The sequence below is a fragment of the Diplotaxodon limnothrissa genome, linkage group LG23 (assembly GCF_057381915.1).
Source record: "Diplotaxodon limnothrissa isolate DT_005_m linkage group LG23, D_limnothrissa_male_GT1.1, whole genome shotgun sequence".
Taxonomy (NCBI): domain Eukaryota; kingdom Metazoa; phylum Chordata; class Actinopteri; order Cichliformes; family Cichlidae; genus Diplotaxodon; species Diplotaxodon limnothrissa.
In genome coordinates this window covers 46,271,051-46,284,077 of record NC_140617.1, presented here as the reverse complement: position 1 = coordinate 46,284,077, position 13,027 = coordinate 46,271,051, and the positions used below count along the sequence as shown (strand labels likewise).

The 13,027-nt window shown below is 43.9% G+C and overlaps 1 protein-coding gene across 2 annotated transcripts; it reads right to left on the bottom strand.

Annotated features, from left to right (window-relative positions):
- Positions 1 to 3,450: 3,450 nt before the first annotated feature.
- On the bottom strand, positions 3,451 to 9,072 carry LOC146608839 (protein NLRC3-like). 2 transcript variants are annotated; one of them, XM_085348890.1, is made up of 4 exons: positions 7,396 to 7,914; positions 5,532 to 5,773; positions 3,639 to 5,427; positions 3,451 to 3,499 (listed from the first exon to the last, which is right to left on the bottom strand). In XM_085348890.1, exons 1-4 carry the CDS (start codon positions 7,548 to 7,550, stop codon positions 3,451 to 3,453), a joined length of 2,235 nt encoding a protein of 744 aa, XP_085205016.1. In that variant the 5' UTR covers positions 7,551 to 7,914. The 2 variants fall into 2 exon arrangements, with proteins under 2 accessions (XP_085205016.1, XP_085205018.1); XM_085348892.1 differs by lacking the exon at positions 3,451 to 3,499 and adding an exon at positions 9,039 to 9,072 and having other exon boundaries at positions 3,635 to 5,427; positions 7,396 to 7,527.
- Positions 9,073 to 13,027: the final 3,955 nt, after the last annotated feature.

The following is a 13,027-nucleotide window of genomic DNA, read 5'->3' as shown; positions in this document are numbered from 1 at the left end:
CTCAGGGTGGGGGCGGGGTCAACACCAGTCAAAACCATTGCTTTGGCCTTATGGCCATTTTATTAGTGTTCGTTTCTGAGTAACAAGCAGGACTACGCACAGGTGTTTGGACATGTGTGGACCCGACCTACACTTAAACTTCTTAAATCCTCTGTTTCTGTGTCACCAGCTACACTTTTAATATTCATATATTCACTCCGACATTTTTGGGGAGCGGTCAGAGCTCGTACACTGCAGACAAACATGTCTCCCAGCACACAGCTGACTGTCAACTCTCTGAGATTGGATATGATTCATTTAGATTATATCTGTAAGGTGAAGTTTATCTCGGTGTTTATTTGTTCCTGAGGAAGTCAGCTCGGCTCAGATTAAACTTTAATAACTGAACAATTTTAATGAACCTTAACGCCTCCCTGGAGCATATATGGAACTGAATCAGTCACTTTTCTTTATTTCCTGATGTTCATATGTGACATACATGTTTTAACCATTAATCTGGAATTAAACTGACATTTAATGTATTTTAAGGAGGAAAGAGAAATTTCACCAGAGGATGTTGATGCTGTTCATGGAGACTGAAGACAGAATGATTTATCTGTCCTAATATTTCTGCTGCTCTTTCCTCAGGTGCAAAAATATTTTAACTGTTGGTTTTAATTCAAAATCAATGGTTAAAATGTTAAAATACCAACAAACTTGTGGCGTTAGTGTTGATATTCTGTGAGTTACTTAAAGAGATCACACAGGTACAGGACATATTTTATGTTTAAGTTTATGCATGTTTGTGGTGAGATGTGCATGTAGTGGGCTGTTATGTTGCAAACTGTGTGGATGTGTTTGGGAACAGAAAGATTATTTTACTGCATAAAACGGCGCTGATCAGCTGTTTCTGCCGCTGATACACTCGGCCGGTGAACCACCTGACTCACACAGGCGCTCCTCCTCCACAGTCCTCGTTTATGAAGAGCTTTACAAACACAACATCACGGCTAACAGCTGGATTCTCCCGTTTCAGTGCCAAACAGCCACTTCCTGCTACAGACAGTAAAGTGGACAGTTCGGCGCTAAACATGTTTTTAAAACTTTAAGCTCTTATTTGTTAAAGCCAGCTTCACAGACAGATCTGTGTCAGTGTTTTAGAGCAGGGCTCAGTGGTGTAAACCAGCCTTTATATGTGTTTCATCTCCATTTTTACATTAAACTGAACCAAAACACTGAAATCTGGGACTCTCCACTTTTTGGTTTTAGAAGTGAAGAAGCTGAATGTTCGGATTAAACATCTTCAAGAAACTTAAAGCAGTGCACTCGCTTTTCTTTCTAAGCGGCCTTTCTTAGATCACCTGATATAACCTGAGTAAATTATGTCGGGTTTGAAAACTCTGCAGCATGACCCGGGTGTTGCTGGTGGCATCATGAGCTTAGACCCCTCAGTCAGCTCGGTCTGAAGTCATCGCAGCACTAACAGGCACAAATAGGCTCTAACGTGACAAACTGACCCGACATTTAAAGAGTGCCCACTACAGTCTCAGCTAAAACATATTAAAATGTGCAACACCAAGGACTGTACACTGGACTCCATTTCAGTGCAAAATAATAAAACGAAGTAAATCCATCCAATCTCCTCTGCCTGTCCTTATCATCAATAAAAACAATTAATAAAACAGAAAATCATAGAAACAGTCATCTTTGTTATTGCATCATCACACATCAGTTCCCAGTAACTAGTCAGAATGAGACGTTGTTTTCATCTTTCTCACACTCATCTCACTCCCCGGTCACAACAGGTGGTGACTTTAACAGGTGTTACAACCTGGCTCAAAGCTGCAAAAGAGGGCGGAGACTGAAAACAGAGACTGGTTTCATTTTGAAGTACTTAATAACCTCGGCTAAAGATGAAAACAGACAGCGTGACAGGGTCTGACAACGAGTGGTGGCGTCGTCCTAGCCGACCTCGGCAGTTATTCACACGCCATGACCAAAAACTCCTGCAGTGTCACAGCAGATAGAGGAGGAGTCACAGAGGAGCGTAACAGCTGTGACAGATGCAACAGGAGGACGAGCTCCACCAGTAAACCCACTGAAGACAGGAAAGCAGTCACGAGTGATGTTGGTCCTGTTTTTATCTCCACTAAAACCTCTCTAACGTCACATGTAACAGAACACAGACACGTCTGATTATCAGGGACCACGACCCACATCTTTGCCTCACTATGTTTATAAGAAGAGACTGAAAATAATGATTCTCCCAACACATCACCAACACTTTTATGGCAAACAGATAATAGTGAGTGAAAAGAGGTCAACTGTTTCATATGCAGTTATCAGGGTAAATACATTTAAACCAAAGACACTGGAAGACTAAATGAAAGGAACTGAAGGTGACAATTCAAGAAGCTCAACAGAAGTCAAATGTAACAGGATCAAGATTCCCTGTTAAAAACAGATATGTACAGTATAATAGTAGACTATACTAATAATAGTGTATAGTATAATAGTAGACTATACTAATAATAGTGTATAGTATAATAGTAGACTATACTAATAATAGTGTATAGTATAATAGTAGACTATACTAATAATAGTGTATAGTATAATAGTATACTACACTAATAATAGTGTATAGTATAGTAGTATACTATATGAAGTCTACACCGCCACGTCCTTAAAATTCAGCGAAATTAAGGACGCATTTGAGGGCCGCATTTCGAGCAGCGACCTTCGTCCCGTCGCTGTGATGTAATCGGCCTTAAAATGCGTCCTTTAAGGCTGCAGACCCTGAATTGGGATACAGCCAGAGTCTGGTCTCTGTTTTCACAGAGGATGTGGTTCTGTTGGCTTCATCAGGTGATGGCCTCCAGCTCACAGTGGAGCTGTTCTCAGCAGAGTGTGAAGCCGTGTGAATGAGGATCAGCATCTGAGGCCATGGTCCTCAGCTGGGAAAGGGTGGAGTGCCCACTCTGGGTCAGAGACGTTCCTGCCCCAGGTGGAGGAGTCTGAGTATCTCAGGGTCGTGTAAAGAAGGGGGAGGGGAGCAGGAATCAACAGACAGACCGTTGCTGCGGTAACAGTGAGGTAGACGCTGTACCGGTCTGTCGTGGTGAAGAGAGAGAGAGCTGAGCGTGACAGCGAAGCTCTCAATTTACCGGTCGATCTACGTCCCTGCCCTCACCTATGGTCACGAGCTGTGGGCAGTGACTGGAAGAACCAGATCGTGGTTACAAGTGGGGCAAATAAATTTTCTCTGAAGGGTAGCTGGTGTCTCCCTTGGAGACGGGGTGAGGAGAATCCTCTTCACAAAAACTAATCAAGTGAACAAGACTCTCCAGGAGGTAAACATTTAAATATCCAAGTCCACCATAAAGAGAAAACTGCATGAAGGTAAACACAGATGGTGCATTACAATTCATTGCATGTGTTTTACATGAAGAATGGAGGATATACCGTCCACTTTCACTCTGTCTTTAGCAGCAAGTGGCTCTTTGTTGTTTGGCTAGCTGCACTGAAACAGGAGAATCCAGCTGTTAGCCGTAATGTTGGTGTTTGTAAAGCACTTTATAACCAAGGACTGTGTTTTTAATTTAAACATTAAACTATTAACCGACACTGATCAATGATGTAATGATCACATCTGGACTCACCGAGCCTTTCTGCAGTTCCTCACAGCTGGAATCAGTCTCAGTCGTCCCTCCTTTGAAGCTTTGTACTTCTGCAGGTCAAACTCATCCAGAACCTCCTCTGACATCTGCAGCATGAAGGCCAGAGCTGAGCAGTGGATCTCAGAGAGTTTCTTTGACCTTTGCTTTGACTTCAGGAACTCTTGGATCTCCTGATGTACTGAGAGGTCGTTCATCTCCATCAGACAGTGGAAGATGTTGATGCTTCTGTCAGGAGAGGATTTAAACTTCTTGTTATTCTTCAGGTTCTTGATGACTCTCTGGATGGTTTCTGGACTGTTCTCTGTCTGACCCAGCAGACCTCCTAAGAGTCTCTGGTTGGACTCCAGACAGAGGCCATGAAGGAAGCGAACAAACAGGTCCAGGTGGCCATTTTTACTCTGGAGGGATTTCTCCATGGCTCGTTTAAGGAAATCATCCAGAGAGGACTCATTGTATTTTTTTCCCAGGAAGTCCTTCAGCACCTCTGACTTCCTGTTGGTGAAACAGTGGAACATGTAGACTGCAGCCAGAAACTCCTGGATGCTCAGATGAACAAAGCAGTAGACTGGTTTCTGGAAGATCACACACTCTCTTTTGAAGATCTCTGTACAAACTCCTGAGTACACCGAGGCCTCTGTCACATCCAGACCACACTGCTCCAGGTCTTCTTGGTAGAACATGATGTTTCCTTTCTCCAGATGTTCAAACGCCAGCCTCCCCAGCTTCAGAAGAACTTCCCTGTCAGCCTCCGTCAGCTCCTGTGGACTCGTCTCATGTCCCTCGTGGTACTTGTTCTTCTTCCTCTTTGTCTGAACCAGCAGGAAGTGTGAGTACATGTCAGTCAGGGTCTTGGGCAGCTCTCCTCTCTGCTCTGTAGTCAACATGTGCTCCAGAACTGTAGCAGTGATCCAGCAGAAGACTGGGATTCTACACATGATGTGGAGGCTCCTGGATGTCTTCATGTGGGAGATGATTCTGCTGGACAGCTCTTCATCACTGAATCTCCTCCTGAAGTACTCCTCCTTCTGGGCGTCAGTGAAGCCTCGTACTTCTGTTAGCCTGTCAACACATGTAGGAGGGATCTGATTGGCTGCTGCAGGTCGGGAAGTTATCCAGACGAGAGCCGAGGGAAGCAGATTCCCCTGGATGAGGTTTGTCAGCAGCTGGCTGACTGATGACTTCTGTGTGACATCAGACAGCAGCTTCCTGTTGGTGAAATCCAATGAAAGTCTGCTTTCATCCAGGCCGTCAAAGATGAACAAAAGCTGAGAGACAGCCAGCTTCTCTGCTGTGACCTTCTGTAGTGTTGGATGGAAAACATGGAGCAGCTCCAGAAGACTGTACTGCTCATCTCTGATCAGGTTCAGCTCCCTGAATGAAAGCAGAACCACCACACTGACATGTTGGTTCTCCAAGCCCTCTGCCCAGTCCAGAGTGAACTTCTGCACTGAGAAGGTTTTTCCAACACCAGCCACGCCGTTGGTCAGAACCACTCTGATGGCTCTCTGTTGGTCAGGTAAGGCTTTAAAGATGTCCTGGCACCTGATTGGAGTGTCATGGAGGGCGTCCATCTTGGAAGCTGTCTCCAGCTGCCTCACCTCATGTTGGCTATGAACCTCTTCACTCTGTCCCTCTGTGATGTAGAGCTCAGTGTAGATCCTGTTGAGGAGGGTTCTACTTCCTGTTTCATCACTTCCTTCAGTCACATGTTCACATCTCCTCCTCAGACTGATCTTATGTTCATCTAAAACCTCCTGCAGACCAACATCTGCTGAAAGAAAGAAAAACAGACAGAAAACTCTTCAATGTCTGAACAACAACAAGAAGTCCAGTTTTCAGAAATGAGTCCATCAGCAGACAGATGTTCAGTCTTACTTTGTACACAGCTGCTCTGACTGGCTGTCTGCAGTCCAGCTCTGCTTCTGGATCTTTCTCCACACTGGGGACAGGACCAGTCTCCTGATGAAGCAGACTGGTCCCAGTATGAGGAGATGCACTGTCTGCAGAACCAGTGTCCACAGCTGGTAGAGACTGGATCCTTCAGGACGTCCTGACACAAAGCACAGCAGGACAGCTGCTCCTCCTCACAGACACCACTCCTCTTCCTCTTCCTCCCTCTGTGAACACATTTCTTTATCACTAAAATCATTGACTGTCAGTGACAAACATCCAGATTTGATGACACTGTGCAGAAGCTCTGATGGTCACAGAGAAAAGTCAAAGTGGAGAAACTTGTGTTTGAGTTCAGAATCCAAGTTTCCTTTGCTGTTCCTGCCTGTCTTATTAAACACAGAGTGATCAGCCTACAAACTCCACAGTAAAAGCCTTCATCACAGAGCTGATTATGTCCTTCACTGGATGTACTGGAAGTTTGGGATCCATCACTCTGAACTGACCTTTGACCTCCTCTAAAAACTGTGGTGGAGCAGCGGTGTCACATTCAGAGCTTTCAGCTTTATTTTGAAAGAGTTCAGTCATCAGGAAGTGAACTTCTGGGTTCTGATTTCCTTTCTATTATTTTACAGAAGTGAAGAAGAAGAACTAAAAGCTTTGAAATGATCTGAGTGATATTTTTGAACATTGCCACCAAATTGAGTTCAGCCTCCAGCAGTAACTTTGTTTCATGATGCCTCCCTGATGATGTGATGTTTGATTACAAACCTGTTTATGTGTTAGACATTAATCACATGAACACAGGCAGAAAAAAGAAGCCAATGAAACAAATGACAGAAACGTGTTCATTCACTGCCATGATCCATATTTTATATGTACAGATGTTTGTAAAGAACACGTGTGCAGCGCTTTGTTCTGAGTATCTGCTGTCAGCACACAGTGCAGCAATAACTACAACCACACGTTTCTGTAGATCCTGAACATCAGCCTGGAGGAATCTGACCTCAGGTCTGCACACAGACGAGCTTCACCTCTGGGATGATGCTGGCTTCAGCTCCTTCTACAATCAGGCAGAAGCTTCTGCACCATCAGGACACAAACAGAGAGGAGCTTCTATCCTCAGACCATCCAAGTCCTAAATCAGAACATGCTCCCCTCATAGCATCACCATCAGGGTTTAAACAGGACCTTACATCATGTTCTTGTCTCACTGTCATATTTCAGATCATGTCTGATTCATTATGACGTCACACGCTGCTACACTGATCCTGCTGCTTCATTACTGCTGATATTACTCTGCTCACTCTGTTCAGTTACTCTGTTTACATCACTTTGCTCATTTGCTTTGTTCTGCTTGCACTGCTCTGTCAGTACATGCTGTGCTAATGTGGCACAAAGCACTTTAACATTACATCTGCACAATGTTTCATTATTTCATTTAATGATTGTTTCTAATGTTTTGTCCAGTCACAGGAGCAGCTCAGCACATTTCACTGTGTTGTACGTGTATGACGATGCCTGTGACAAATAAACAGCCTCGGACTCTTCAATCTTCTGCATTTCTTTGGAGATCAGCTCAGTGGCCTGTTGAGACCATCTTTCTATTTCTGATGACTCAGTTCAGATTATTATCCTGATACTTTCTTTTAAAATGTGATGAAATCATTTATCTGATGTTCTGACACAAATACACCAAAACGATCCCAAACAGCACAAACCACCACGTTACACACAGTGTAATAAAAATACAGGCAACTACAAATAAAAACACTTTAAAATATAAACTAAAATTACAAAGTGGTCACAGAATTTCAAACACCTGTAAATGAGTCAGCAGCTCTCTTACATGGTCAGCTGAGCTCCATGATTGAAGAACATTGTTGCTGCAGGTTCATGACTGAAGTCTGGAGGTTTGTTTTTGGACCGGTCACTCCTCATAGACACACAGCTGGATGCTGGAGACTGTGACCTCTGACCTCTGCAAACACAACCACATTGCATTCATTTCACATCAATTAGTACACCACAAAAGGCATGCAAGAAACACAGTATGAAGGCAAACTTCTGGCTTCAATAACATTCAACAGGTCAGGTGGAAACTTTTCTCAGATTTGATTCATGTTTTTATAGAACGATCCAGCTAAAAAAAATATACCATTAGGTCAGGGGTCAGCAACCTTCAGGACCCAAAGAGCCATTTGGAGCCAGTTTCCACGCAAAAGAAAACACTGGGAGCCACAAATACTTTTTGACATCTAGAATGAAGATAACACTGTATATACTGTTTTTTACCTTTATGCTTTGTGTGAACAACTAAGGTGTGTTGCTTATGAAATCCATGAAGTGCTACAGAGAAAATTACATGTTATTTATGTAATGAACACATTTGAACTCTTAAAGAAATATAACCAAAGGAAAGACACCCAGCTGAACTAAAATGATGTAGCAAACAAAAGCTGCTGTGAGCCGCCACCCTTATATCTCCTTTGGGCTTTTGGAGCCTTGACCTGACTTTTAAAAAATAATTGGAAAAAAAGCTCTATGCTGCTGAAAGATGAAAAATAGATATTTGCAAAATTCTGCAGATCGGGGCTGTACGAAGTCACTTTCATCTTTACAGGACTGTAAGCTGTCGTCTGTGAGGCGTGAGCGGTGTTTGTTTTTAACATAGTTCACGGTGGAGAACAGCCGCTGACATAATGTGGATCCAAGATCCATAACTGGCCTACCTGGGGCTGAAAGTCTCGATAAATGCACGGCGTTTCGGCGGGTACACCGGCTTCCGCGAGTGTGACGCTTATTTGAACGATGAAAAAATAAAAAATATAATTTTCTTTTTATATTTCAATATCACAATAATCTTCCAATTTAGAGCTACAAGTTAAAAAAGAACATAAATAAAATACACTTCAGCTAAATACTTTTAATTTATTTTCCCAAACCACGAGGAGCCGCACTGTAAGGACTAAAGAGCCGCAGGTTGCCGACCCCTGCATTAGTGTTAGTCAATGTTGCAACTGAACTGAAAAACAAAAGATTTTGGTCAGGTCCAAAGAAACAAAGTCACTATTAATACAACACAACCCCCCCAAAAAGAGCCATGTAGACCCCGGGCTCTATGGGTCTTGTGCTCGGAGCTTGTTCCTGTGCTGCCATGATTAGTGCCTCTGTGCTGTCTTTCAGTCCAGCTTTGTTCAGCCACTGGTAGGATTTCTGGATGTCAGCCACTTCCTCTGCCTGCTGGTGGTGCAAACTGTGTCGTTCTGAGTTTCATTGGACGTCTTTGTCCAAAGCACCAGACAAAGGGCAAAGTAGATGCATTTGCATCAGCAGGAAAATACACCCCAAACTAGCATCATCATTATACAACTTTAACAACTGCCACTAAATGATACTTCATACACAGACCAGTGTTAGGTTAAGTTATGATGTCACTGGCAGAACATTTATAGAAACAACCTTTGAACTCTGAGTCAGCAGCTCTCTTACATGGTCAGCTGAGCTCCATGATTGAAGAACATTGTTGCTGCAGGTTCATGACTGAACTCTGGAGGTTTTTCTCTGGACCTGTCACTCCTCACAGACACACAGCTGGATGCTGGAGACTGTGACCTCTGACCTCTGCAAACACAAACATCAATAACTGATCAGTTCTCTCTGACAGCCATATGATCAGCTGATCCCTCTGTGATATTGTGTCTGCCTCATAACGCTGACAGGTCAGCCAATCATCAGCCAGTTTTTCTGTCTCTGAATGAACTCAGTTTGTTCTCAGCTCTTCTCTGATTCTGCTGCACTGACTTCACTTAAACTTACAGAGTTCAGATCTTAGCAAGAAAACAAGTCAATAAAAATCAAACTCAGATCAAACAGTTTGAACCAATCACAGATCAATGATTCTGTCATGGTTATGTTGAAATGACTAATAAAGTTAGTAGTGTTCTTACATTGTTGCTGCAGGTCCATGACTGTAAGGTGGAGGTGTTTGTGTAACCCCGTCACTCCTCACAGACACACAGCTGGATGCTGCAGATGCTGCTCCGTCCTCTTCCTCCATCTTCTTGATGTCAGGGTGGAGTTAGTCTGAGAGGTAAACACACACACTCAGAGGTGCTGTTGTACTGGAAGCATCACACTGACGGCTTTCTAATGTTGGAGCTTTGGCCCTAAAGTCCAAACCAGTTATTTTAGAGGCTCAAAGTCTTTAAAAAACACCAAAACCATCACATTATTTAATAAGTACATGATCAGGTGGATGAAGGAACTCAGTGTGTTTGGGATCATCATCATGGTGAGGAGCCCACATGTTACGGCTCCTTTGGAGAGAAGCTGAGGATCACTGCAGGAAGTGAGCTCATGAAACCAAACTGCTGTTTGTGAGCAGGATGACTCTGTTATTGGACCTGCTCTGTGTTCTACATATGATCAATACTTCAAATATCTGTAAACATCTCATCTTATATTTGTTGCACTTGGTCACATCTGTCTTTAAAAATAGATTTTTAATGTCACTGAGAGTTCTTTTCTACCTTTATTGATTTATTTTGGAATAAATTAAATATAAAGGTGCCAAAAACTGCCTGCAGCTTCTGCTCTGTGACAGGAAACTACTGTCAGGCTCAAAATGACTTCAGATTATTCATCACAGAGTGTTTATAGATCACAGGACACGTTACAGTTTCACTGTTGATGTTTTAGTTTTAAAAAAAATGCTGTGTTAAGGTCTTACTGTGAATCTGCGCGCTCATTGGCTAATAACTTGAGACTGACAGGTGGTTATCCAATCAGCGTGCGGCCTCACACGGACATAAAACTCTTAAAGTTTGTTTCTGAAGGGATTTTCAGATCAGACCTGATGTTTCTGCCTACAGCCTGTTTACCGATATAATCAATATCAGACATCAGAGCAACAGAAACCTCGGTGATCAGGACGCCGGGACTGAGAACAGGAAGTGGCTCAAACAGTTTAAAGTCAGCCTGAAAGGAGTTTCTGTCGCCATTTTTTTTTGTCGTGATAAGGGCGGGTCTTACTGTGAACCTGCGCGCTCATTGGCTAATAACTTGAGATTGACAAGTCGTTATCCAATGAGCGCGCGGCTTCTCCCAACATAAAGTAGTTTCCTTTGAAAAACCAAAGTCTGATTATTTTTGCCTCCACTGACGGAGCCTGTTGTTCCCGCCACAGAGACACAGTAATGTCAGAGCGGTGTTAACACTCACCTGCCTCAGCACAGCTCTCACTCTCCTCCTGCTCTCTCAGCTAAACTCACTTCCTCTCTACTTACAGGAAACCAGCGCTCAGAGGAGCCGACCGGCCTCACGTTTCACCCACAGACACGAACAACGTGGAATTATTTTATGTCATAAGAAGAAACATATTCATGTTAACACTCACCTGCATCAGCTCCACCTTCCTCCTCCTGCTGCTCTGAACGGAGGATCAACACTTTCACTTTCACTGCTCCTCCCTAAACACAGAGGATGCTGGGACTTGTAGTTTTTACCTTGTGTGATATTTATGGCTGTGACACTAAATCACAGCATGTAAACTTCCTGCAAACATGTCACAGGCGATAAAAGTTTCACATTAAAGGTGAAATTATTTTTCTGTCTCATGTTCAATAAACAGTGAGCTGGGAAAACTGAAGAACAGACTTCAGACGTTCCCTGCAGAGTTTCTGCTGCTCGGTCGTCTGCATGTTGCTGAGACTGAGCTGATGATGAAGCTGTGATGGGTTTATGGCACGTTTGGTTGTGGAGAAGAGTTTTACTGCCGGTGCAGGTGAAATGATCAGAGGTTACAGCCTCTGGTTAAAGTGGAGGCAGCGATCAGGACGGCTGAGCAGCAGAGGTCTCGAGGGTCCTAAAGTGTAAAAGCATCAGAATCAGAATCAGAAAGGGTTTTATTGCCAAATGTTGAGCAGGTTTACAACATTAGGAAATTGCTGCGGTGCTTCAGTGCAAACATACTGTCATAAATTACGCTTAAATAGACATGAAAATAAAAATAAGAATAAGAATTAAAAGTGCTAAGTAGATAGATATATACATGATATATACATGAGTGCAGGTGGTGATCAGTGCCAAACATGGAATGATGCAGTGAACACAGCGTAGGGTCACGTGGTGGGAACAGTCATACGGTTATTGTTCATGTGTCCGACAGCAGAGGGGAAGAAACTGTTCTTATGGCGAGAGGTTCTGGTGCGAATGGACCGGAGCCTCCTGCCTGAGGGGAGCAGGTCAAACAGACTGTGTCCAGGGTGAGAAGGGTCAGCTGAGATCCGAGCTGCACGCCCCAGTGTCCTGGAGGTGTATAGGTCCTGCAGAGATGGGAGTCTGCAGCCAATCACCTTCTCAGCAGAGCGCACAACACGCTGCAGTCTCTGTTTGTCCCTGACAGTGGCTCCAGCGTACCACACAGTGATGGAGGAGGTGAGGATGGACTCGATGATTGCAGTGTAGAATTGCATCATCGTCCGTGTTGGCAGGTTGAATTTCTTCAGCTGCCTCAGGAAGTACATCCTCTGCTGGGCTTTCTTAATGACGGAGGTGATGGTGGGCTCCCACTTCAGGTCCTGGGTGATGGTGGTACCCAGGAAGCGGAATGAGTCCACAGAGGTGATGGGGGTGTCAGACAGGATGATGGGGGGAGTGGAGCTGTGTGCGTCCTGAAGTCCACAATAATCTCCACTGTCTTCTGGGCATTCAGCACCAGGTTGTTGTGGCTGCACCAGGACACCAGACGTTCAACCTCCCTCCTGTAGGCAGACTCATCCCCGTCCGAGATGAGTCCAATAACGGTGGTGTCATCAGTGTTAGTAACACAAAGATCACAGAATGGGATCATCCACACAACACTAACATCTAAATCCACGGCAGGAACTCTTCCAGTGTCCTGAAAAATCTGTGTGCACGATGCTGAGATTAAAATCTGTCTGATCATCTTAATGCAATATTTACTAAAGTCTGGTAGAAGTTTTACTGATTTCCAGTCCACTTAGCAGACGTGTGGATAGGTGGTGGGTTGTAGAGCAGACTGAAAGCTTTAAGTTCATCCTCTGATTAAAAACTCAGACCCACAGATACAGGAAGTATAATGCTGGTGTAAGACAGGAAACGGCAACACGGCAGCCATCTTTTTCCTCCCATGATGACCAGTGTCCCAGCAGAAGCTGGGGTTTGTTAGATCCTGTTCGATCCAGAGGAAACAGGCTAAAAGAGTCGATCGGGGGGATCATGGTTTTATTATGTGCTCGTTATGATTGAAGCTCTGGTTGTGTGTTAGAGACAGAACCTGCAGATTCCTCCACTCTGCCTCCTCCTCTGCAGGAATCAGCCTCTTGGCTGGTTTTATTCACCAACGTGAATAAAATCATCAAACTAATCCAAGTTCATTGTGAAATGCCTGAAAATGGAGGAATAAATCTGTCAGTTACCGTATAAAGTTTGAGTTTGTCAGTGTTTTACACGGAGAC

What these genes read in the sequence shown, in the direction of transcription:
- LOC146608839 (XM_085348890.1), bottom strand. Translation starts at nt 7,550, where the DNA reads ATGCAATGTGGTTGTGTTTGCAGAGGTCAGAGGTCACAGTCTCCAGCA. An exon ending in CATGGAGCTCAGCTGACCAT is followed by an intron (nt 5,774 to 7,395) that starts GTAAGAGAGCTG and finishes ATGTGTTCACAG; the next exon opens with AGGGAGGAAGAGGAAGAGGA. An exon ending in TCAGAGCAGCTGTGTACAAA is followed by an intron (nt 5,428 to 5,531) that starts GTAAGACTGAAC and finishes TCTTTCTTTCAG; the next exon opens with CAGATGTTGGTCTGCAGGAG.